This window comes from Lissotriton helveticus, chromosome 7 (assembly GCF_964261635.1).
Source record: "Lissotriton helveticus chromosome 7, aLisHel1.1, whole genome shotgun sequence".
Lineage (NCBI taxonomy): Eukaryota > Metazoa > Chordata > Amphibia > Caudata > Salamandridae > Lissotriton > Lissotriton helveticus.
The window spans coordinates 1714338820-1714365078 of NC_136068.1; the positions used below are offsets into that span (position 1 = coordinate 1714338820).

General features: G+C 45.2%; 2 protein-coding genes across 2 annotated transcripts in view; one reads left to right on the forward strand and one right to left on the reverse strand.

The window, feature by feature from the left end:
• Positions 1–26259, forward strand: part of U2AF1L4 (U2 small nuclear RNA auxiliary factor 1 like 4) — a 50121-nt gene that overhangs the window by 7643 nt on the left and 16219 nt on the right. Inside the window, exons 2-5 of the mRNA XM_078655410.1 lie at positions 2239–2326; positions 10622–10688; positions 13974–14023; positions 14535–14633. Of these exons, the coding sequence (XP_078511536.1) occupies positions 2239–2326; positions 10622–10688; positions 13974–14023; positions 14535–14633 (304 nt within the window). The remainder of the gene's footprint in view (positions 1–2238; positions 2327–10621; positions 10689–13973; positions 14024–14534; positions 14634–26259) is intronic.
• On the reverse strand, positions 14755–18420 carry LOC144770690 (G protein-activated inward rectifier potassium channel 4-like). The gene is made up of 3 exons (XM_078655413.1): positions 18157–18420; positions 16497–17700; positions 14755–15245 (listed from the first exon to the last, which is right to left on the reverse strand). Exons 1-3 carry the CDS (start codon positions 18418–18420, stop codon positions 14887–14889), a joined length of 1827 nt encoding a protein of 608 aa, XP_078511539.1. The 3' UTR covers positions 14755–14886.

Here is a 26259-nt window from a genome sequence, read left to right on the forward strand (position 1 = left end):
GAGAGGCTGATCCACATGTGGCGTGAGGAATGCGAGCAAAGGAGAGCAAGAAGCTTTCTGTACAATAGGGGGATTAAACTTTACTTATTCTTGCTCCGGGAACGAGTTGAGTTTTCCCACAATTGGGGAAAATATGCATGAGTTTCCTGGTACCGATGGTAATTCTAGGCACTGCATTTTGTCCCATTTAAAGTTTGTGTCGTATTTTAGTGGGTGCCTAAGTAGGTGCTATTGCTGCAATCTAAGCATGTCTGAAATAGCAGAAGAATGATACATTGCATCATTACAAGGGAGGACTCTGCAGAGCAATTTAAACTGGAAAAACAAGACCAGGAAATTTCTCTAGCTAGAGAGTAAGATGTTCATCAGGAGTGATGCTTGGGTTGTGGACCTGAAAACGTGTGTGTTAGGCCAAGTAGAAGTGGGCCAGTCAGGGGTGTACTGGGAAGGAAGGTTCCTATTTGTGAGAAGCACTTGAAATCTGTGTAGATTTTTTTGAGGAATTTGGTAGTCATCCATTGTACTCTGGCAGTGATGGAGGAAAGTTAGTTATAGTCTGTAAATGATAGTAACTGGTTAAGACAGAACAGTTGCACGGTATCATCTGCATACAAATAACATTTTGGACCGTGCAAATTGAGGAGATTGACCAGTGGAAGCATGTCATGTAGCCTTTAAACCATCATAATGGGCAATGGCATCAGAGGCTGCTGACGGGTGCAAGAAGATTATTCCACCAACCCTGCCCATATCACCTTTTATTCTGAGGTGGAAATTTGGACTAAAGCATACGTAAAAACTTCTAAGTGCATGCAGCTCAGAACAAACCAACTGCATGTTCTGGCTGCCCCATCTCTCTTTGCACCCCCTGCCTCCACCAGCCCTTTATTTTAAGACCTCTTCAAGGAAAGCCCACTAGAGGTTTAAAAGCCCTCTAGACACCAAGGATATTTTTTGTGGTGAAATGAGATGGGGCTGCCTGCCTAGGCATTTGGCGTAGCCCTCAAATGACCCCCAACAGTCACATGCACTAGTCCCTGACATACTAGTGGGGTAGCATTTTTATGGGGACTAGTGAGGGGATTGTAGGTGGTAGTAAATGTGTGGTTCCCTGCAAATTCCAGAACTTACCATCACAGAAATGAGAGCATATTAAAGTAGGATATTTATTATTACCAATTGGATTTAGCTGCATTTGTGCCTTTTTAAAAGTAAGCCAGCGTGTAAGAAATTATCCATTTTGAAAAAAACTTGAGATCATATGCTCATTTGGGTACCCATGAATTTACAGATGTACGAATAACTGCTTCCAAACTCCATATCTTGTCCTATTTAGAAATATATAGGTTACATTGACCTATTTTTCACAGTGAAAATTTCACATATGAATTCGCCAATACTAAGCACGTAATGAAAAACCAACCATTGTATGGTGCAGCTCAGTTGTTGGCCTAGGGTACCTCTGGTTATTGGAGAACCCAAAAACCAAAGTATCCCCACAACTAAAAGGGTCTATCGAACATAATGGTACATTTATTTTCTAAATCTGCCATTGTGACAAATATTGTCACACATGGCTGTGTTTTCCTACGAGTTTTCAATATTTCTTTAAACAGTTGGTTTCTTTGAGAAAACCTTGAGGGATATACACATGACCCCTTGCTGAAATCGTAATTGTCTACTTTTCTGAAATGTATAGCTTTCCTGGATCTCTCATGGGTCGGTTTCGCATTGGTTTGCATCACAAACAAATGTAGGTTGAAAGCACAAAAAACATAGGAAAATGGGCGACCTCTTTGAAAAATGTTCAAAACTATGGTACAAATGTTTTGGGGTTAAGGCCAGCCGGTTCATGAAAGCTGGAGGATGGTTACTTTCACACACCAAAATGTGTGTTGATGCCATTGTTATGAAAAAAAGCCTAACCCTTTTATCCAGAGCACGTTTACTCTTCCCATTTTGGCCGTCCAATCCTGTGGAATACACAAACTATGGATACCTTCAGAATCCCCAGGGTAGGGGAGGGGGGGGGGGAGGTGAAAAGGGAACAAATTTGGTCTGGCTTGCTTATGTGGACTGGCCAAAAAGTTATACACGTCTAAGCGCAAAGCGAAAAGGTTAATAGCTGCACCATAATTGAAAATGATGTTGGAATGCCATCCCTTGACTTATCTGGTAGCTGAAAGTGTACAGAATCAGTCTGATTTGTTTTTCCCCTCTTGATTATTTTATCCACAGGGTTAACTGTTCCTTCTACTTTAAGATCGGTGCCTGCCGCCATGGAGACAGATGTTCTCGACTTCACAACAAACCAACATTCAGTCAGGTATAAGGCGATGCCTTAACAATGTCACTGATCTCCGGCTTGTGGCGTTTTCAGTGTTTTACCCTTTAATACCTGTAGTTTTCCACTCATACATAGCATTTCACAAGTCATGTATTTAAACTTTCTCTCCCCTTATTACCCACACGTTTACATACATGCATCCTTGTTTGTCGTGCCACCAAGAGTTTGAACGAGGACCTTGCTCATCCCTCTCTCGTCACATTACCAGCGATGTGCTTCCCTGTGCCTCACCAACCATTTATACACGTTTCATTTTTCATGGGCTGCCCTGAAATTTATCCTACTTAACTACACAACATTTCTTGAGTCGTGGCTTGTCCTTGAACTCACTCGCCAATCATACCTAAATACTTTACATATGTCGTTCTCCCCAGGAAATCACTCTCCACTTATTCACAACATCTCCATAGTCATGGCTTGGTCTGCACCTGGCTCTACTCTGAGAGAGCACTTCATCAGCACTGTCCCATCACGGAGCACTTGCTGCTCATACCCTCAATTCTTCACCATTTTACCTTGTTGGCTTTTTACCCCAGATTCGGTCCCACGCATGCACAAGATTTCACAAGTCATTGCCTCCCTTGCAACTAGCTCTCCACTAATACACAAGACATCACCGCTTTTGTTATCCCATGGAACTTTTTGCACTTGCATCCCGAGAATTCACACTGCACTCCTAAACATTTCATGAGTGTAGATTGTCTTGAAACTTGCTGTCTACCTCCCTTTAAAATCAACCCTTCATCAATGTTGTCCTCCCCTTGAATCGGAACATGAACTGTAAACGTTTTCTCAGTTGTTCCTGCCATGCAACGCACTTTCTTATCTTGGGCAGCGTTTTCCCAGTGGTGTCCTTTGGGATTCACTCTACATGATGCACTGCTCTAGAGCGGAGTGTGTTGGTCATGGGTATCACCACTTTGATTACTTTCACTAGTAGTCCCCAATCCTTGAATATAATCTCCATGGTCTGTCATTGATCTCCTCATATATGTCATTTCACTGCACGCAAAGCGCCCTTCTGTACAGTTCAGTTCCCATGTGGTTTCAAGCTCTAGTCTTAAGCACTGCATCACCAAGCGTGCCTTGCCTTGAAATTCTTTTCAAAGTGAACCTATCCGTGAGATTTATTGTCTTCACCTTATTTCACAGGTGCCATACTCGGCCATTCAGAGCTTGTGGTTATCTATTTAGTACTAGAAGAAGATGCCCAGAAATTTGTTTTGTAAATAATCAGTCCAAATGCTGTTCTAAACAGAGATTTATAGTTGGTGCCTGTGTTGAAATGAGGTGCATTATATGATGTGATTGTGACCTTACTGTTTAATACACTTCCACCCCCTTTAGCTCAATCCTGGATAACTGTGGGTCTGAGCGGTCAGGCGTACACACAGGAACAAGTGTAAAGTATTTGAAGAGCACCAAAATAATTGAAGAAATAAGACACTCAAGAAATGAGACCACCATTTATAAAAAGTTTAGATTTTTGTTTAATTTATGACCTCAAAATGAAAAAGAACCACTCGAGGAATGTGTAGCTGTAGATACACATGCTTATTATGCCATCATCTAGTGTTAGGCTTGGATGTGTGGGCGTTGTTTTTCTTCGAAGGAATTATTTTTATTTGCGCTGTATAGTGACTCCTGCTGCTGGTAAATCGCATGGTCTTTGAGCCGATTGTGCTCCTCTGCTCCGGTTTGATGACTGTCGCCTATTCTTTCAAAATATTTAAATGGGGATTGTTTTCACTCTAGAATCTGTAATCCAGGCTGTGCTATTTTCTTAATGAGTAGATTTCTTTAGGAGATGTGCATTGCCAGCAAGAGGAGCAGTCACTATACCTTGTGACTTAAAAGACTTACTTTGAAAAAAAACAACTTGCACACACCCAAACCCAACTCTAGATTGTGGGATTAGGCTGAGCTTGTGAATCCACAGCACTACAGGTCACAAACGGATGCTTACTGGATAAGTAATATTTACCATACAAGATATAGTGAGCCTACTCCTTTTAATTGACCACGAACAAGCTTTGGCAGACTCCACAAATTTGTCACTTAAAAACTTTTTGCAGGAAAAACTTTAGTAAGTGTCAATGAAGTAACTTTAGGCGACCAACTTCAGCAGGCAGCCAGTTAAGGGAACCAGCATGGTCCACAGAAACTGCAACCTCTCCAAGAAAAGCAGTCTTCAGTTGCCGTGTCAGTGAATCATTGCCATTGACTTCAATGAAGTGGTGCTGATGCAAGGGATCCAGAATGCTGAAGATGCTCTAAAATACTGAGTGGTCGATGAAAGTCTTCTGGGCAGTCCCTTGGTCCACAGGCTTTGTGAGGCAATGCAAGGGTCGACGTCCCTTGAAGTCCTCTTGATTTGGGTAGAAGTCCAGTTGCCTTGTACAGCGGTTGCAGCATTTTTCCTCTTTTGGCAGTGATTTGCCTTCTGGTCAACCTAGCTGCACACACTCTCCTGTGTCCAGTTGATTTACGGGCAAATTTGTGAGCATTGGTTTGGTCTTCTGGGCTGCATGGTGCTGAGTGGTGACCCAGGAATCTGGGCTACCAGCTCGCCCCAGCAGGCTTCTTTAGCTATTGTGGTCCAGGACTGCAAACAGGTGGTTATCCAAATGACCCTTGGAGTCTCTTGCTTTGGTAGGACATAGGGGTGGCTTCTCCACATTCCGCGGTCTAGTGGTTGGGTCCGGAATCGTAGTTTTTTTTCTTTCTTTTTTTCGTCGCCCAGGTGGGCATCGACGTCCCACCTTTTGGTGTACTTCCTGTGACATCTGCACGCTTCCTGCGGAAGCTCCCACCTTTGGGCGCCATCTTCAGATTCTTTTTTCCGCCGTTTGGTCTGGATCGTTCCCGAAAGGCCTCCAGAGTTTTGGAGAAAAGACGCCAAAACGTCGTTTTTTGCACGAAAAGGATTGAGCACCACGAGAAACTACACCATCGGGACGACGAAGGAGAACTTCGAGAAGTTCGCCGTTCAACGGAGAATGCGCACACAGTGGGCCACCTGATCGGAGGGAGCGCCGGCGCTGAAAATTTCGACGTCCGCAGCTGCATCCAAGGACAAACAGCCCAGCGGATCCTTCGAAAAGGACTCCCAGGCGGCGAAGACCGGCGAAAAGCCAAGGTCGCCCAATCACATCCCTGAAAAGTAACGTTTGGCTTCGAGAGAGAAGGACCAGAGGGTCGCTTCGACGTCTACAAAGGACCCGAAGCACGTTTCGGCGTATACGTCGAAGAGAACAGCTGAACCGTTCAACACAGAGCAGGCCGCCGAAATGGAGAGAAAGAAAAGACGGCTCGAGGCCGAAATGGATAACATCCTAAAAAGGAAAAAGGAGTTCGACGAGAAAATGAAGACATTCTTAATTCCGTCGAAACCAAAGACACCGGTCGTCGAAATAGATGTGGAGGAGGACTTTGACGCTGAACGGCCGTAAAAGTCCTGAAAATCTGGAAAATACAGAGTAAGAAGCCTTCTACTTCGAGGAGGAGGGCGACGACGATCAGCGTACGGTCCTCGGCTCAATATCCTATGGGACACAGGACCTGGAGTGGCAGGACCTCGACACCGAAAGCCCAGAAGAGGCCGTGGACACGTAGCCTTCGAGGCCTTCGCCGCCAGATGACATTGGGGACTAGAATATGGCCATCAAGAACGCGGCAACAGCTTTTGGAGTCAAGCTGGATGAAGAGAAACCGAAAGCAGACTTCCTCTTGAAAACCCTGCTCCCCACACAAATTAGTACCTCCCCATGCTGGAGGGTGTCTTGGCCCAGAGGAAAGAGGCGTTCAAGGAACCGGCAACATGCAGGTCAGTGACGCCGAGGATGGTGAAGAAGTATAAACACTCCTCCAAGAACCCTCCCTACATCCGAGGATCAGTTACGGCGGACTCCATTTTTGCGGCGACTGCCAGGAAGAGAGCAAATGTGCCAACAACATCAGGGCCACCACCAGACAAGGAAAGCAGGAGGATGGACCTAACAAGGAGGAAGATAGAAAGAAATGCAGCCATGCACTGGCGCATGACAAACTCTAACGCACTGCTGAACAGGCACCATTACCAAATTCTGGACGAGATCGGACAGCTGCTCAAGCACCTCCCAAAGGAGTACCAACAAAGAGCGTCACGCCTTGTGGAAGAGGGGAAAAATGTGGCAAGTTCTTGCCTCAAAACAGCCCTGGACGGAGCTGAAACGCCCAGCAGGCTGATGTTGGGAATCACGGAGAGAAGGCAGGCCTGGCTCAGGATCTCAGCCTTCAAACCAGAGGTGCAGCACAACATTCTGAACACATCAATGGGGAGACATTGTTTGGGGCGCCGGTGGCTAAAAAACTCACCCAGCTCAAAAAAGAAACGAAACTGCAATGTACATGGGGGGCCTTACAATTCAGGGGGGCGAAAAGGGGTACTCTGGACGTGGACAAAATAAGAGGGGGCCAACAACCCACCGCTAAGTGACTCCGTCACGCAATACGTGCCCACGCACAAACCTCCTGCCAGGGTGGAGCACAACAAGACCAACACAGGGTTACACGGCCAGAACATCAACGAACATGTAACCTCAGTAGGAGGCAGGCTAAGTCATTTCTTCCGGGAAAGAAGATAACCACAGACAAATGGATACTCAACATCACACAGTTCGGATACTGCATAGAACTGGAAAAGAAACGCCAAACAGGAAACCAAAAAGAAGGGTGCTGTCGGGAAAGGAGCTAGAGCTACTTCAAAAGTAAGCGACGGAACTCCTCTAAAAGGAGGCCACCGAACCAGTCCCATACAGAGAAAGGAACAAGGGAGTGTACTCTACCTACTTCCTGGTACCAAAGGTGGAAGAAACACTGAGACCCATCCTGGACCTAAGGTTCCTAAACAAGTACATAAAGACACAAAAGTTCAAGATGACCTCCCTGCAAGAGGTCATTCCTCGGATAAGAGACGGAGACTTCATGGCCACCATAGACCTCAAAGATGCCTACCTGCACATCCCAATGAACAGGCAGCACAAGCATCTATTGAGATTTACCATCAACAGAGATCACTACCAGTTCACAGCCCTAGCATTCTGACTAAAATCATCCGCACCACGGGTCTTCACAAAATGCCTCACAGCAGTGGCAGCGCACCTAAGGAGGGAAGGGATACATGTATACCCTTACCTGGACGACTGGCTAATAAAGGCAAGTTCACACAGGACATGCAAAGAACACGCATAGCGCGTGACCAGTACACTGGCGGCCCTGGGATTCTCTATTCACTGGGGGGAATCCTCAATGGAACCAGAGAAAGTAAAAATCTTCCTTGGAGCAGAAATCAACACCATACAGAGCAAGGTGTTCCTTAGCGACAAGAGAGCAAGGGCCCTGCTGAAGTAGACGCACCTCTACCAGAAGTGGCAAGCTCTGACAGTGAGGACAGCGAGCAAGATCATGGGCATGATGGCCTCCTGCATACACCTGGTCCCAAATGTACGGCTCCACATGAGACCATTCCAGGAATGGCTGCAAGAGAAATGGTCACAAGCTACAGGAAGTTGGGAAGATCTAGTCGTTGTAACGCACGCAGTGCAGGAGGAGATGTCGTGGTGGAACAAGGAGAACATAACGGAAGGGAAGCCTTTGACACCACCGACCCCACCGGTGACCATCACCACAGACGCATCCCAGAAGCGATGGGGAGCTCACATGAGCAAGATCGGGGTGAGGGGTCTGTGGACTCCAGCGGATGCGGTCAAACACATCAACTACCTGGAACTAAGCCAGTGTTCCTCACCCTGAAGGCCTTCCAGACAAAACTGTACAACCTGAGAGTGTTAATCCAGACAGACAACACGACAACGATGTTCTACGTCAACAAACAGGGAGGACCACAATTAGCCCCGCTATCGAACTTAGCACAGGAGATATGGAGATGGGCCATCCCACTACACATAGACCTGCTAGCCATACACCTACCAGGGAAGGACAATGTGGAAGCAGACTGGCTCAGCAGACAGACATCGGCCTCCCACGAGTGGGAGCTCAATACACAGAAACGCAAAGGCTATTCGGATGGTGGGGAACACCAGCAATAGACCTATTTGCAGCACGCCAGAATGCAAAATTCCAAAACTTTGCATCCAGGGGAAGGGTCCCTGGGGAATGCCCTATGGATAAGCTGGTCGCAAAAATTTGCTTACGCTTTTCCCAGATACCTCTGATACACAGAGTACTCAAGTGCAGAACCAGCAACATGACTCTGATCCTACAAGAACCCTACATCCAAATACACAATGATAAGGTGGTAGTGAGAACTGACCCACACTTTATGCCAAAGGTGGTGTCAAGGTTCCACATCAACCAGACAGTACAAATACCAAGCTTCTTTCAGAAACCGACCAGGAGCGCAGAGAGGGCACTGCACACTCTGGACGCTAGAAGGGCAGTAATGCACTACATAGAAAGAACCAAGGAACACAGGAAGACAAAACAGTTCTTTGTGTCCTTCGCAAGCAGTTTCATGTGTAGACCAGTAACCAAGGGAACCATTGCGCGATGGATCGCACAAACTATACAATTCTGCCACAAACAGGCAGACCAAGAACTAGCAGAGGGGCTACGGGCCCACTCTACCAGGAAAAAAGGGGCAACAATAGCCTTCCTAGCTAACGCACCCATTCAAGACATATGCCTGGCGGCAACATGGGCTTCAGTGCACACGTTCAATAAGCACTACTGTGTGGATATACAAATGAACAAGGAAGCAGAGGTAGGGCAGAAAGTGCTTCAACATATATTCAACAACCAACGCTCATCTTCCACCCAGCTGCCACAAACATAACAAACAGCTACAAAGTCTATGCACAGCATAGTGAATCCAGAAAGATTCACGCTGCAAAACTAATAGGTTCTTACCTGTTGGTGTCGTTTTGCAGCTTGAAGATCTTTCTGGATTCACTAGCGAACCCACCCACCTCAGCCAAAAAGATGAGGCTGGAGAAGCAGGTGTTAATATAAGGACAATACTGAAACAGACACCTTGAAAGATAAATCTCTTACTGGAAAAGAAATACTGAACATTGCCAAAGGATTCGCAAACGGAACACAAAAACAAGAAAAAAAGAATCCGAAGATGGCGCCCAAAGGTGGGAGCTTCCGCAGGAAGCATGCCAACGTCACAGGAAGTACACCAAAAGGTGGGACGTCGACGCCCACCTGGGCGACGGAAAGAAAGAAAAGACTGCGATTCCGGACCCAACGACTAAACCGCGGAATAATGCACAGCATAGTGAATCCAGAAAGATCTTCAAGCTACAAAACTACACCGACCGGTAAGAAACTATTTGTTCACGCCCGAGCAGCCTCTATGCTGTATCCTTGGTGAAGCCGGGCGACCCTCCTTTGGTCCTCTTCTCGTGTCCTGGTGATCTAGGTGCCATTGTTTTAATGTACAAAAATGACTTTCAGGGTGATCACTGTCACCAGTCAATCGACTTCCAGTTTTCCTCCTGCCTGATGACCACTTCCTGTGAAGTGTGGCAGCTAGCTATCCCAGAAGTCTGTATTCTGACTACCCTCAAGAAGGCAGAACCCCTTTCTTGGCATTCAGAGTTCCCTAGCCCAACCCAGAGTTGTGGCTACATGGGGGGGGGGGGCGGGGGGGGCTACACGCCCCTGAAAAACGATTTGACAACTGGTCCCCCCCGTGCCTAGTGCCAACCTGTCTGCCTAAACAATAGAGCAGCCTCTCTCCCAAGTGTTTCCAATTTGCCCTTCAGTGCTGTAGTCCCTGGGATGACCCTCCATCCTACAGGCCCTAGCTACACTGAAAACCATATATTAGGGATAAGTAAGAAAGCTTATGCAAATTGAGTGTGAGCCAATGAAACATGCATGTTGTATGGTCAGAACACTAGCACTGAGGTCTGGTTAGCAGCATCAGTTCAAAACGTTTGCGATGACTATACAAAAAGATGCATTGCCATACTGTGCCTTTACCTAGAATTCGGTCCCCATTCTTATTATTGGGGTCTTGTTACATATACAATGCATCTTGAGTTCTTTAAAGTAACCATGTAACAATTTAGTTTCCTTTCTGTTCATCTCCACGCCATCCTTTCTGTGTGTACTTTCTATCATTGTTTCTTCCTTTCATTTGCTTGCCTTTGTTCTCCGTAGGATCTGTAATCCATGCTGTGCTACTTTTTTAAATGAGTAGATTACTTTAGGAGCTGTGCATCTATTCACTGCACAAAGTAATACATGTTTTTGATTTTTCAGACTATTGTATTGCTGAACCTGTATCGTAACCCTCAGAATACAGCCCAAACAGCTGATGGTTCCCACTGTAAGTATCTGGAGGGAATTTCATGTCTTCCCTCCCTTGATTCCTCAGGTGCAGCCAGAGGTCATTATAGGTGGGCTGTGCTGTTTCGAGCGACAACCTTGCCCGCCATGCCTGTCTGTACACACTAACATGCACCCACGTCCCTTAACACTCAACAGGTGGGGATTCAGCTGTAAGTATAATACAAGTAACCAAGACCTCCTCCAACCTGTACTTTCGGACATTTTAAGATCATGTTGGAATCCTTGGAAGATCGTGTTGGAATCCTTGGAAACCAATCTTTGGTTGTTGCTCCGGTTCTATGCCAATGTTCACACGAGAGTTTTCTGCTCATGTTGACCATTTAATTAGCTCTGTTCCAAGAAAAGGTTATTTTTGCAACCTGCTTCTAGAATCACTGCTGATGCATGCATGGAAAGCGATGGTTTGAGTACCAAAAATAGGAGCAACGGTGTGCCAAACCTAGTCTTGTGAACCAAGAGTGAAGCTTCTGCAGTACGCTATCTCTGTCATCTCTTTGCCACCCACAAGCCTTCTGTTACATCACATCTGAATATGTGGAAGACTGCATCTTCCCCTTGTTGTAGTAGTCGTTATGTTGCTAAGAAGTGTTAAGACCAAGAACTGCAGCTTTCCTACAACACAAGCTGCTTGGTGAAAATTAAGTTGCCTCCTAGATCTGTGCGTAATTAGACTCATAAAATGAGCTGTTACCTTGTCCCATGTAAATTGCGCTTCAAGCAGCTTTGGATTTGATATCAGCCAGCAAGATTTTGCTTGCTGAATTTAAAATCCTTTTGTACATGTTTCTATGACATCTCTTTTCATCTCCTATAAAAAGCAGTTGGTAGTTTTTTGACCTGTGATGTCTGTCATGTATTTCGACGACTGCTAGCTTGTGAGGTGTTGTGCGTGGTTAGGAGATGAGAAATGATCCCTGGGATGTCTGGAGCACAGAAGAGTCTGGGGTTTGTCTAAGGAAGGGGAAAGACAAAGAGGGGGATATTATACACAAACCTAAATAAGGGACATTTTGGATGCTGGTAGAGACTTGACATCTGAGCTTGGAAAGTAGGCAAACTATATCGGGAGCGAGTGACTGCAGGATCAATAGACCAGTGCTGGTTTGAGCCGGTACTTGCAGGTGAGGCCCATAGGCAGTTATTTTTGTTCAACAAACTTCGATCCAGAGCAAGAGAGAAAAACACAAAAGGCGGAAATGAGGATGACATAGAAGATAGGGAAAAAGCAGGAATTTGCAAAAATGAGAGAGCAGGAGTTTCTGGTGGATTAAAAAGGCATGAGGTGCTTCTGAACAAAACCTTTGGGCCCCAACACATATTCTTTTACAAATTAAGCACCGACTAGGCAGCAAGCTGAATGGAATACAATAGGAGGCAGTAGGAACTGAATTGGTGGTGGGGTGAAAGGGGAATCGGACAGTAGTTTAAAGGGATCTGACACTGCAGTGCTGGTGTTTGTGGAAGGATTGTTGGAGTTAGGGGGGTCCACGGGGTTGGATTTCCATGGATTTGTACTTTTTTAGGATATCTACTTGTTCCGTTTGTTGCCATGTAGCAAGCTGAGATTATAGCAGCGTTCTCTTTATTTCACTACCCTCTCATGTTATGTCTGTATTTCTGGCAGCACTTTAATATGCCACACTTTGGAGCATACCAGGGTCCTTTTTGTCAAACTTTTGAATAGTCACAGACTGTTCGTTAATAAGCTCTGTTTAGGCCAGCAATTTGATCACTAGAGCTTGGAATACATCAGCACTTTTTACCTAAACATTAACCTTTAAGTGTTCGTTAGATTTAGTAAAACGATGAAAATAAAACTGGATTTGTTCTCAATAGCCTACATTGCTAACGTTAGGAACCTTGAGATCGCCTTATCATTCTCCACTTGACCACATTGTTTAACTTGTTGGCCAGTTCACTGCATCTTCCGTGTTGGCCTTAATTGTGAGTTTATACCAAACACTAGTTCAGTGACTGGTTTACGTGGTACTACTTTTTGCATATGTAAGTTTAATATACGTGTGCCAAAGTTGGTTTTGAACTTGTACATTTTCTTGGAAACAATTCTCCTTTCCGGAGGCAGAAGTACACAGGAATTGATAAATCTCTTGCTGGAATCACCTGTGACTTTGTGCACACACACAAACATGAATGTTTAAGGCGGTTAACCAGCTCCTCTGCAAGCCTTTCTCTATCTATTAAAAATTGTAGATTCTGACACTGGTGCTATTGAAACTGTTTCCAGAATGGAATGGAGCTCCCCTCCAATAAAAAGTCAGGCTTGCTAAGAAAAGAGTTTACTCGTGCAGGAAAATATTTTCCCTCTGAGTGGGGGAGGGGGTGCACTAGTGTATGCAAAAATGTAATTGACAAAAGTTGGCGAGGATTATGTTTATGATACCTTTTGAATTTCTGGAGGCTGGAAATCTGCACTGATCGAGGTCCTTGACTATAGTTGCCCTTTTGTATAAAACAGGGAAGGGCCAAATTATTTGGTAGAGTTTACTGAGTTATGGGGGGGGCAAGAGACCGCACATTTAAAAAAAAAAAAAGCTTTTCTTTAATGAACCATACACATTTATAAACATCTAGTGCATATGAATGCTTTTCGTTTCAGCAGACAATCTTCTTTCCATCAACCATGCTATAGTGCAGTACACTGGCAGCCAAAGTATTTGTTATACAGGGGATTGGGCCTACTGGTCCCGTAGAATAAATAAACATGTTAAATGCACTTCCTTGACTACAAACCGTTTGGTTTAAGCATGTTCTTCCTGTGTAACAGGTGCTAGATTCCTGAATCAAGTGATAACCACCCCAAAGCACATTTTTGCTCATTGCAATAGGCTTGCCTCCTAGCACTTCTACACATTGCATATGTGGTGGCATGCTAAAGTATAGTGAAACCGTCTTGCACCAGCCTTCGTTTATCTCGTCACACTTGAATCAGTGTGCTGTTGTGCAGCACTCGGGACTACTTGGTAGTGCTGTAGCATGAAGGGCATAGGGGTCCTGTTGGCTTAGCTGACCTAGTTAAATTCCTTCCGTCCATTAAAGCATAAGTGTAGGGGGCCAGGTTTGTCGAGGAATATTTCTGGATAAGTGAGTAGAACTGGGGGAACTGTTCATTGTCGAAGACCTTGGGTTTCCAGTAGAAGCTTAGACTATTGATTCATCAATTGTTTTTCTGTTGGGCTGAGTGAAGGGGGAGGGGGCTCATCCATAACGGTTTATTATATATTTCTATTTCCTTCTACTGTAGGTCATGTGAGTGACATGGAGGTGCAGGAGCACTATGATAGCTTCTTTGAGGTGAGTGGACTGATGATCGTCCTTACAGTATCTCACAACCTCCTTTTGATGGTCTGGGAGGATAGTGGGCTGTGGGGGGGGGGGGGGGGGAGATGGCATGTAAACCAGCTGAGCTATGAGCCAGCCTTTCCACTGCTACACTGTTTCTCATGAAGCTTAGCTCACATTATGAGCTTAGCCAAAAAAGCAATTCCCCAAAAAACTCTTAATTGGAGCTCTTTGGTTTGACAAAGTAAAAATGTGGCATCCGGTGGTATGCGTCACTTTCTTTGTTGTCTAAATGGGCTCATACCTGTAGTGTCTGTTCACTTGTTAGACTCTGAACTGTCTTGCCCACATAGCTTGATTTGTAATGAAAGAAACCCTTCTGGGATATAGTTAATTGGCGTGTTTTTTGGAATCTATTGTCTCTAATGGGGAACTGTACAGAGGTGTTGTAAACTTAAGATTATGCTTTATGGATTGTATAAGTAGCTACCCTGGAGCTAATGAGCCATTTCTTGATTTGCAGGAAGTTTTTACTGAGGTTCAGGCAAAGTATGGTGAAATAGAAGAAATGAACATCTGTGATAACCTGGGAGATCACCTCGTCGGGAATGTTTATGTCAAGGTAACTACTCTTGTTTTGCTCTGTGCTTTTAGAAAGGGTTATGTTTGTGTGTATTTAAAAGTTCAATTCACTGTCGTACCCCATTGCTTTATGCTGTCATTTATCTGTAGTTGTTAAATGAAGCACTGCGTGCATGTAAGCAGATGATGGGTATCTGCTATAAGCTCAGGACAAGCCACCGAAGTCAGAAAATTAAACATGTTTGTCTTGCATTGCCTTTTTAATTATTCAGTGTTGTTGGTTTGCTTCTGTTCTAGGTACCAAAATCACTCCCATTGAACTCTGAACTTCTCTCCTCCACTATGTTATGGATTGGGCGGCTGCTTGGTTCAGAGAAGTCCTCTCTCCCCCTTTCTGTGGTGCATCCCCTGCTCTGAGCAAAGTCACCCCCCTCCCAGTACAGGCTGAACTCTGAAGAGTTTGGATTCTCCAGCTCTTTCATTTCCTCGAACTCCTTGGCACTGCATCGTGGTATGTCCACCTCGAAGGTCTTCTGGAAGCGTGTGTAGTCCACACGAAAGGCCCCCTTCTCCAAGGTCATGCAGGGTTCAAAACGATGTCCCCAGATAATTTCGGTCTCCAAGTAAGATGTCTTGGCCTGGCAGGTCATTCCTGGCAAAGAACAGTATTATGAGACTCAAACATGGATTTTCCCATAAAAACAGCTCTAAAAACATAGACCATCACCTGCCGTCCTATCTGCAACCTTCACAACAGTCCAACCATACTGTCTGCTACTTAAGTGTTACTATGTATTAATTCATACCAATACTACAATCTTCTCTGGAGAGCTCCTACAAAGCTTTCTAGAACTCTCTCCCGTCCTTCAGCAGGGCCCCTTCTGGATCTTCCCTCCTACGCACTCTCACTGTGCCTTCATTATTGTTTATTGGCACTGGCCTTCCTAGAACCTCATCCCAAATCAATTAGCACTTTTGCTTCGAGATCTTTCTCGCCCTCGGAGCTACGCTGCCCATTTATGGAACATTTGCACCAGAGTGTCAACTCTCTCCTTTTTTAGAATTGTATTACTTCCCTTGACAAAGCATCCTGTTGCAGAAGCACCTCACCAACCATTAAGTACTACCTGTTTCGTATTATTAGCTACATAGCAGCTTGTGTATTCTAGCACCTTTCTTCTGCCCAGGCACAGCCCAGGCAGTACTGTGCTTCATTGAATGTTCCTTGCAACCCGCCATTGTTCTTTTCATTTCCTCCCATGGCTGTCCCTTTTAATGTATTCTTCCCAGCTTGTCAGCACTATTTTAAGGCTTGTATCCCTCAGAATTCCTCCTTTGGAACATAGTTGTCTTTGCTGCTTTTTTGATAAGCTCTTTTGTCTGTTGAACCTATTCTTGCCTATCTGCCCTATTTTTTTTCTCTGCCTTCACGATTTTGTCCCCCTTCTTACCACACACCATGTCTCACTTTACTGACTTGTTTAAGCAGTTTCTTTACTATATGTCGTAGTGACTTGTGTAAGCAGTCTCTTTGCTGTATGCCTTAGTGATGTGTGTGTAAGCAGTGTCTTCTATATGTGTTAGTAACTTGTGTAAGTAGTCTCTAGTGTATGTCTTATGGACTTGTGTAAACAGTCTCTTTGCTGTGTCTTAGTGACTTGTGTAAACAATCTATTTGCTGTTGTATGTCTTAGTGATGTGTGTAAGCAGTCTCTTTGCTGTATGTCTTAGTGACTTGTGTAAGCAGTCTCTGCTGTATGTCTTAGTGACTTGTGTAAGCAGTCTCTATGCTGTATGTCTTAGTGATGTGTGTAAGCAGTCTCTTTGCTGTATTTCCATTCCTTAAGTATTGAGATGTGGCAACTCTTAACATTCCCAAAATGTAAAGATTCTGATTACTTGCCTGTTGCTTCTACAATGCCCTCGAGTATAACGATGATCTCAAACTGCTCACGCTGCAGCTGCTGTGGCCCCAACTCCCAGAAGGGACTGTTCTCATCGATAATGTGACAGATGACTTGTGGCTCTACAAGAAAGAGACGGTCCTCTCCTGTCTCATAGCCCAGGTTGATCTCTGACTGCTCCAAGGGTAGGAACTCCCCCTCAGTGGTCTGACGTGACTTGATGAGCTTAGCCCGGATCTTGGCGTCCACCATGTGGCTGTCGCGCAGGTCACCAATGCGAAACATCAGGCAGAGCTGTTCATCCCGGTTGCACACCACACAGTTCTCACTAAAGATCAAGGTCTGGGCCCGCTTCTTTGGCCGGGAGATCTTGACAAACATGCAACCCACCATTAGAGCATCGATTATAGAGCCCACAATAGATTGTGCTATGAGAAGGTAGACTCCCTCTGTGCAGTATGAGGTCACCATACGGAAGCCATACCCGATGGTTCTCTGGGTTTCCACTGAGAAGAGCAGGGCTGACGTGAAACTGTCTATATTCTGGAAGCAGGGCTGCCAGTTGATGTTACCTGCGTGATAGAGATCGTGGCGCAGCAAGGAGTCAACATAGTAGATGGTAGCAAAGAAGAGCCAGGTGACGATGTAGCACATCATAAAGACGAAAAGGAACCAGCGATACTTTAGGTCAACAATAGTGGTGAAGATGTCTGATAAGAAGCGGCTCTTCTCTTCGATGCGGCCAAGGTTGACACGGCACTTGCCATCCTTGGTGACATAGCGCTGGCGGTCGCGCTTGGTGGTAGTCTTGCCGGCATGGCGATCATTGTCTATCAGCTTGCAGCGCTGCTTAGGATTCTTTTCTGTACCCACCAAAGGGGCTGAGAAGAAACTGCGGGATGGCATATGCATGTATCGTGGCATGTGGGTAATGTTTGGCACGCTAATGGCATGGCGTGGGTACCAGCGACCATTGGCTTCGCGCAAGGAAGCCCGCCTGTACTTGGGCAGATCAGTGGATATGCAGACACTGGGTCGCTGCTTGGCGATATGAGGATAGACGCAGCCAATGTCATTGGTGCTCATGTGGCGTTTGTAGATACCGTTCGGCATGATGTCTGGAAGGGGCAGGATTGGGTTGATGGGTACTGAAGGCTCCATCTCCTCGGATTGCGCAAATGAAGGAAACACCATGCATTCTGCCTGGGAACAGAAACAATTGCAAGTGTGAGTTGTTATCCAGGGTTGTGAAGCACACTGGTACCTATAACACCCTCAAAATAGATTGCCCGATTGGCTGTGCAGTCACTAGCCTAGGTGTAGAATAGGGATGCCTCTTTTATTAACTCATTCTCATTTGCAGGTTTGCTCCCATCTTTTGAGGATGCTGCTCCTTAGTAATCACTTCTGTGAGCTACAGTGTATTGTGAACAGGCTGCTCTTTTATGACGTATTAGTATTGTTTTATCATCTGGCTGTTGGACATACTTCTTTCAAGACAAGCCTCGTGTTGATGTTTAAAGAACTTTCCCACACCAAAACAATTCCTAGTTTATTCAGAGTGTTGTCTGCATTATCTCCTGCCTATATGCAGCCCACTTTCTGCCTATAGGGCTTAGTAGAAGATACAAGTATAATGTGTAGTTTCAGTAATCTTACCTTTTGTGGGAAACTGCAGTAGCGGGTAGTGTCCGTAGGTGCCCTTGGAAGGTAGGCCAGGACTTGTTTGGGTCTGATGCCTCGTCCATTGGCATCCTGTGTGCTGCTGATGCTTCCTGTAGAACTCTTGGCCCTCTCCAGCCTCCCCTGAGGTGTGGAGCTTGACATGGTGATGCTCACAGACTGTGGGGCTGGTGGTGTGTGCACGCCTCTCTGGTGGTGCATTCTAGTCATGGACTCCTGTGGGAACATACAGACAACCATGTAAAGAAAGTGTAATGGTATCGGGGGAGGTGAGGCTGAGAAGACTGGAAAAACACTGCACAGAGTGAACAGTAATGTGCCAGGTTTGTATAGTACTACACCTAGTGGCACAGTACATGGATTTGTGCTTTTCTTTAGGCATTCCAACACTGTAATGAAAAGGAACACCGTGGCGAGTCAGCACATAGTCCCTGCAACTGCACACTTATGTCTCCTATCATCTTCCTGGGCTTTGCATGGTCTTGTGTTTGAAAACCTTCCCTTGCATTCCTCTTTAACTTCGCCTCTTGTTTTTTTTTCTAGTGCAGCGGTCTATTTCGCCCGTTGTTCAGTTGCTATAGGTTCTATTCTGAGAGTGAAAGTTACGCTTCCTAGATTAGCGTGGGCTGTTAGCTGCAAATTCCTTCTGAGCATTAATCGGCTTCAAATAAACGTGCATGTCTGTTTATAAACTGCATGACCTCCCGTGGCATTCATGCAATGAGAATGGCCTGAAATTGCAAGACCGCGCTCTCTGGGTGCGACATGGGGGTGGTTTGTTTCCCAAGTGCCTAGAGTGAGAGTTTGGGGTTTAGACTCCTATATGTCCTGGTTTGGGAGGTGACCCATTACTTTGAAAATGCAGATATGGATTTCTAGAGCCTCTTACTCAGGCTGAATTGTCGAGCTTACCTGTGCGTACCTGTCCAGGAACGAGGGTCCCCACCACAGGCGACACCCCAGAAGAGACCAGTGGCGAACCTCTGTCTGTTGCAGCAGACGATTGTTGTATGTCCCTGTGCCCCACTTCTAAGTGACAAATCCTAATTATCTTAAACCCGTATTAAGGGCTCATTATTAAGCTGTCTTCAAGAGAGTGGCGTCTTATCCGCCCTGCTGACAACAGTTCCCTCTCCCGGGGCAGCCCCACTGTCTAGGAAAGCCCAGGCCCGGCCATCGGTGCACGCCCCAGAGACATTGCCTTGTCCACAAGCTCCCAAACTGTAATCTACACAAAGGAGTCAAGCAGTCAGCAGTTCCAACGCCCTTTAAAATTGTGTGTTCTAACTGTGTTTACATCATTCAGTACATATTTATCATAACACATGACGTTCCTTTTCCATAACTGTTTAACTTGGCTCACAGCTGTTACATTACGCGTTTAAGATTTGTTCAAACCGTTTGAGACTCGACTCTTAGGGCAAAGTAGTTTTCCAAAGGAAATTATGGTCCACTACATCTGATTTCGGTGTGAAGAAGTTTGCAGAACATTACAGGGCATTTTGATAAAAGAAAACCTCGATGCATCATTTTTACTGCTTATTGGGGTTATTTTTTCCAGTGGATTTAAAAAAAAAATTACTTTAAAAAAAAAAATGAATCTGTGGTGCGTAGCTTGACTGCTGATAGGGTGAATAACACAAACCAGAGAGGGCTATTGATGTATTGTACAAACATGCATTTTTCTAGCGGGTAGGCGCTGAAAGGAAAGAGCATAAATACATGTTACATGATAAACATACATGATAAAGTTTCAGACTTTAAAACATTCAGCATCAAGATGTTAAATGACTGCAATATGCCGCTCCTGCTAGATTAAACGGACCCAGACTGTGAATGTCACAGTATGTCTCAATACCCAGGCAGTCATGAGTGTTCTTAAACGCCTATTGTTGATTATTGTTAGGGGTGCAGGACTGGATAAATAACTTTTTCTTCATGGATTACCCCTTTAAGCTCTGACTGAGAGCCCGGCTCGTATCCGAGGTGCTTGAGTTCCTGTCATGGGGGCATAGAAAGGTGATCCTTGCTTCCAAAGTTTAAATAAACAGGATTGATACATTTTCTTGAAATTTTCTTGCAAAAAAATCAATCAATCGTTCATGTGCACGTTTTACTGATTGATTTTTTTGCACTTGTGTATATCCGACTTAGTAAGTAAGGAATATATACAGGTTCTTTTTGTATGTCGTTCTTTTAGATGCTCCCCGACGAAGGACAATTGTCCGAAATGCATTGGAGCAGGAGAAACAACGTTGAATACAATGTTACATATTGAGTAGATCGATTAACATGCCAAATTGAGTACAATGGATTAAAAACCTTTTGTTCAAGAAAATGTATCAATACTGTTTATTTAAACTTTGGAAGCAAGGATCACCATATAGTGTGCCCTAAGGTATGCGATCAGTTTTCAATTGATAGCACTTTATGTTTTGAGAGTACCACTCGTCCATTGGGCAGAGGACGATACCTGGGAGCACCTACTCTACCAATTGAACATTTCCTTTATAAAGAGTTGACCTACAGCTGTGCACTTGCCCATTACCCTTTATATGGCATAGAAAGGTGAGCATTTGGAATCTGGTTTTAGGTGTCACAAGTAAGTTCTGCGTGCTGGATTATTATGCATCAGCATGCAATTATCCTGTTTGAGATGGTTTGAGGGAGCCTGTAGGAAGCTGGCTCTGTATATACTATACCACAATGAGGTATAGTGTGCACATAGAATAATAGAACCCCAATGGTAGGCAGGGGTAAAGTTAGATAGCACCTCACTCTCTAGTTGCAGTAGTGTGGGCGAGCAGTAAGGCTTTATCAGAGGGTAGTGTTATGCATTTGTTGTACACACTCAGGCAGCAAGTGATGTCACACACTCTAAGACTGAACTCAGACCAATTTGTTTATATCAAATATTATTTAGTTGGATTTTATTTCTAGAACTAAGCCCGGCCTGGTGCAGGTAAGTGAAACAATACTTTGCAATAGTTATGTGATTCATTACAGTTGAATGGAGGTTCAAATGCAGTTGCTTGATTTACAGGTAAGTCAATCAGAATTACTTTTCAGTTAATTTGTATTCAATCATAGCATTTGTAGAGCTCACTACTTACCCGTGAGGGTCTCAAGGCGCTGGGAGGTGGGGAATGCTGCTACTGCTCAAAGAGCCAGGCCTCGAGGAGTCTTCTGAAGTTCAGCAGGTCTTGGGTCTGCCGTAGGTGGATGGGGAGGGTGTTCCAGGTCTTGGCGGCGAGGTGGGAGAACGATCTGCCGCCGGAGGTTGCTCTTTGGATGCGGGGGACTGTGGCGAGGTCGGCGAAGCTGGCGGGTGGGGATGTAGAAGCGGAGTCATCTGTTGAGGTATGCTGGTCCGGTGTTGTGGAGTGCCTTGTGGGTGAGGAGCTTGAAGGTTATCCTCTTGTTGACGGGGAGCCAGTGCAGGTCCCTCGGGTGGGGTGTGATGTGGCTGTGGCAAGTGATGTCGAGGATCAGGCGTGCAGAGGCGTTCTGGATGCGTTGAAGAGGTTTCAGGAGTTTGGCCGAGGCTCCTGCGTAGAGGGCGTTTCCGTGGTCCAACCTGCTGCTGACGTGGGCCTGGGTAACCGTTCTTTTTGTTTCGGTGGAGATCCGTTTGTAGATCCTGGGGAGCATGTGGAGGGTGTTGAAGCAGGAGGAATAGACTGCATTGACCTGCTGAGTCATGGAGAGGGTGGAGTCGAGGATGGCCCCTAGGTTGCATGCATGGTTGGTTGACGTTTGAGCTGGTCCCACCAGGAGTCATCCCAGGACGATGTCGTGGATCCGAGGATGAGGACCTCCGTCGTGTCCGAGTTCAGCTTCAATCGACTGTTCCTCATCCATTCGGCGATGGCCTTCATTCCTTCGTAGAGGTTGGTTTTGGCGATGTGGGGGTCCTTGGTGAGGGAGAGGATCAGCTGGGTGTCTTTGGCATAGGAGATGATGTTGAGGTCGTGTAGTCGGGCGAGCAGAGCCATGTAGATGTTAAGCAGAGTTGGGCTGAGGGAGGAGCCCCGGGGTACGTCACAGGTGATCTCAGTGGCTTCGGAGCAGAAGCGGGGGGAGGAGGCGGACCCTCTGTGTTCTGCCGGAGAGGAAGGTGGTGGTCTAGTCCAGGGCTTTCGCTTTGATCCCAGCGTCTTGGAGGCGTGTGCGGTGGCAGACCTTCTCGAAGGCGGCTGACAGGTCCAGGAGGATGATGGCCGCGGTTTCTCCGTTGCCTAGCAGGGTCCTGATGTCATCGGTGGCGGCGATGAGGGCAGTTTCAGTGCTTTGGTTGCTGCGGAACCCGGACTGGGACGGGTCCAGGATGCTGCTCTCCTCGAGGTAGCGGGTCAGTTGTTTGCTGACTGTCTTCTCGATGACCTTCGCAGGGAGATGGGCAGGAAGTTCTTGGGGTCCGCCTTGGGTTTCTTGAGTACAATAGATTACAATACTCGTAACTTCTTGATTACTTTTTAAGTTACTTTTCGCTAATCAGTGTAATATGCCTAGATATCAAACTTAGGTTGTGTATGCAGAAACTGCAGGTACATCCCCTTCAGAATGGCACACCAGACGAGGTCACAGGAGTGATTCAATGTTCAATTATTTTATTTTCATTTTCATAAGATTCGTTTTCAATCTTTTAGATATCCTTAACTGATATTAACAGCATATCAGAAAACAGCGTCAGTAGGTGAATTTTAAAGAACTCATTCCCCAATGCATTTCGGGCGGTGAAGCCCTTGATCACGGAGAGCTACGGAGGAAGATGAACAGGGCGGGAATCAGTGGGAGGTCAAAGACAATCGAGAGGGGGAATAAATTACCAGTGCTAAATGTGCGGGGGTTAAAGAATATTGCTACAAAAAGTGCTCGGTATTATTTTGACGGTATGGGACAAGTGATACTAAACGTTACCGCAAGTGTTCAACAAATTAGACTATTGGCAGCAAATGGCAGTAAGACACAGTGTAAAAAACTTACTTCAGGTTAACGCGTAGCGCACGAGAAGCGCTGTCGATCGGCTCACAGGTCTGTTTGTTTGTGCGCCGGCATGCGCGATTAGTAAGTGAACCACTCAGTAAAAAGCGGCATAGGACTCATGCATTGGGTGCCTAAGGTGCAGGAATCTGTATGGGCGCCATGTTGGAATGGTTTAAAAAGTGTAGGTGGGTTATGTGGAAAGGTGACGGGAGAAGGGGTGAACTAAAAATGAAAGATGAAATATAATGAAATGAAAGGGTAATGGAAACAAGGGTACATGGAAACAGTTATGTACAATAGACGTGATAAACTCGGGTGCATAGAAACAGTTATGTACAATGAACGTGGCAAGCACATTACAGATGCATTACAGGTAACAGCTAAATTCAAGCCGATCATTGAGCCCATGGGGCTTCAGGGTCTGTAAAAGATAAATCCATTCTAGTTCTCTTTGTAACAACAATTTGTTGTTGTCAATCCCTTCCTTCTTTTGGATGATGCACCCCCGAACTTCATCATTTGTTTAACTGTATTTCCGCCCACGGCGGGTAGCACGCTTCAATCATGCAGTTCGATGAAATTAGTAAAAGTACAGAAACTAGAGCTCACACGCTAGCGTTTGATGATTCAGAAAAAGAACGAATTTATGCGCTGATTGAGGAAGACATCAGCCCCTCCACCACATCCAGAAACAAGGAGCAATGTGTGAAACAGTTGATTTACCTGTCTAAGCGACACATCAATCAGAAGCTCCATGCGAGCACCCTATTGCGATACCACCGGGCACTCAGAATCCCTCGCGGACTACGAATTGCATTAAAGCCGTCTCTCTGCAAAAATTCCAAGATTTTCTTAGAAAAATGGAATGGAATTTTAAATAAATGTAGTCTTGATTTAATACTGCTGATCGTCGAAGAATTGGCTAGCATTCTTAAAGAATTAGAAGTGGAAATTAAAGAGGTCGACGATGAGATCAGAAATTTGCTGACACCTGATGACCTAACAGCCACTCTCAATGACACCAAAATCTTGCTCGACAAATATCAAAAAGAGATCAATGATCGAAAAGTCAGAAAGTTCCGGCGGGATACGCTGGACTATAAACTCGATGAAGTTTACTCTTGGGCTGACGTCTATGCTCAAAGACGTCGCAATAGACCATCAAACGTGAATACTGACACTTCATCATCTGATACAGATTCCACGAATCGCACATTTAGACGTCCACCTACCTCTAGACAACCACCGAGTAGTGAGCAAGCCGGCACATCCACCACTGGCAGTGAACCTGCCACATCTAGCGGTCATTTTTTAGAGGTCAGCCAAGACCAACTCGAAGACTCAGGAGGAGCAAGGCCAAAAGACAAAGAAATAAGTCCACCCGCCACACGGAGCACGGTTGCCAAGAAGGATCTAAAACCAAAGAAAACAGTCTCGTAATTAACATCTCTAACGTAGACATTTCTAATTATCAAATGGAGTTATTAGAAAAAGGAACTTCATTTATTCCTACCACACCCACCAACTTGCTAGAACTCGAAGTGAGCACTTTCAAGTTTATCAGAAAATTGCGACTACGTCACTATTTCGATAACACATTACCCATCGTAACCACCACCAAAGATGACCAACTCAAAGGCCTACGACCTTCGAGCACTTACCAACCACCGATCAGCCATAAGTGTATCGACTTATTTGAGACCCTGGTCCGCAAAGATCTATTGAAGATTAATTTCAAAATGCCTAGGAAGTCCCAGAACCTCACCAACAAGGATCGTGACACTCTGAAATCTTTGGCCAATAATCCTCGCATCAAAATCACAAAGGCAGACAAAGGCGGCGCTTTAGTTATCCTTGATACTGAGATGTACACTCGTAAACTTAGTGAACACATCCAAGACAATATGACCTATATGGCTTTGGACTATAATCCAACTAATGAATACCATAACATTTTGAAAGATCTTGTTAACAAAGCACATCAATCTGGAGTTATTGAAGAACGCACTAAGAAATATTTATTACTGGATCATCCCAAAAGCCCGACCATGCACATGTGTCCTAAGATACACAAAAACCTTATGGACCCGCCATTCAGACCAATAGTGTCCACCAAGCGATCGATTCATGAAGCTACTGGCAAATTTGTTGATAAATATTTGCAACCTTTGGTGATTAAAGCTGATAGTTACATCAAAGATACTACGGATTTTTTGACCAAGTTATCCAGAATGCAATCATTCAGAAACGAACCATTTGTTCTTTGTACAGCTGACGTCAGTTCGCTATATACTTCAATACCCCACCAAGGGGGAATCGAAGCTTTTGAACACATTTTACTAAACAGTGTCATTGATCCATCCTTACAAACGTTCTTGATGGAATTGTTAATATTCATTCTGTACCACAGCTACTTCAAAGTTGATAACCAATGGTTTTTGCAACTTTCCGGAATGGCAATGGGAAACTGTGCTGCCCCGTCGTACGCTAATACATACATGGAACAGTGGGAAAGACATCACTTGTACACCAATTCAAGTTTTCAAAAACATTCAAAAATGTACGTACGGTACATAGACGATTTGTTCATCTTGTGGTCTGACACCAAAGATTCCCTTCAAAAGTTATTGACTGAAGTCAACAGCAAAGACCCTCGCATCAACCTTATATGGCAAATCAGTGAAGAGGAAATAGTTTTCCTGGACGTTCTCATAAAGAATACCCCTGAAGGTCTTAGCACGGATCTACACAGGAAGAGTACAGACCGCAACAACTCTCTTCACTTCACAAGTTTTCATCAAGGATCTTTAAAGGAGCATCTACCTTTCTCTCAGATGTTGCGCATCAAGCGCATAGTATCGGATGATGCTATCGTTGACATTCGTATCAAGGAAATGCAAGACAGGTTCCGTGATAGAGGGTATCCTGAGAACATACTTCACCAAGCCCAATCACGAGTTGCCCACATAACCAGATCAGACAGCCTGGTAAAAATTCACAAACCTGCTGAACAACGCATGGTACTTGTGTTCGAGGCATGTGGGCTGCTAAATTCATATCTTAGCATTAGATCGCCGCCTAGTGTTGGGCTCG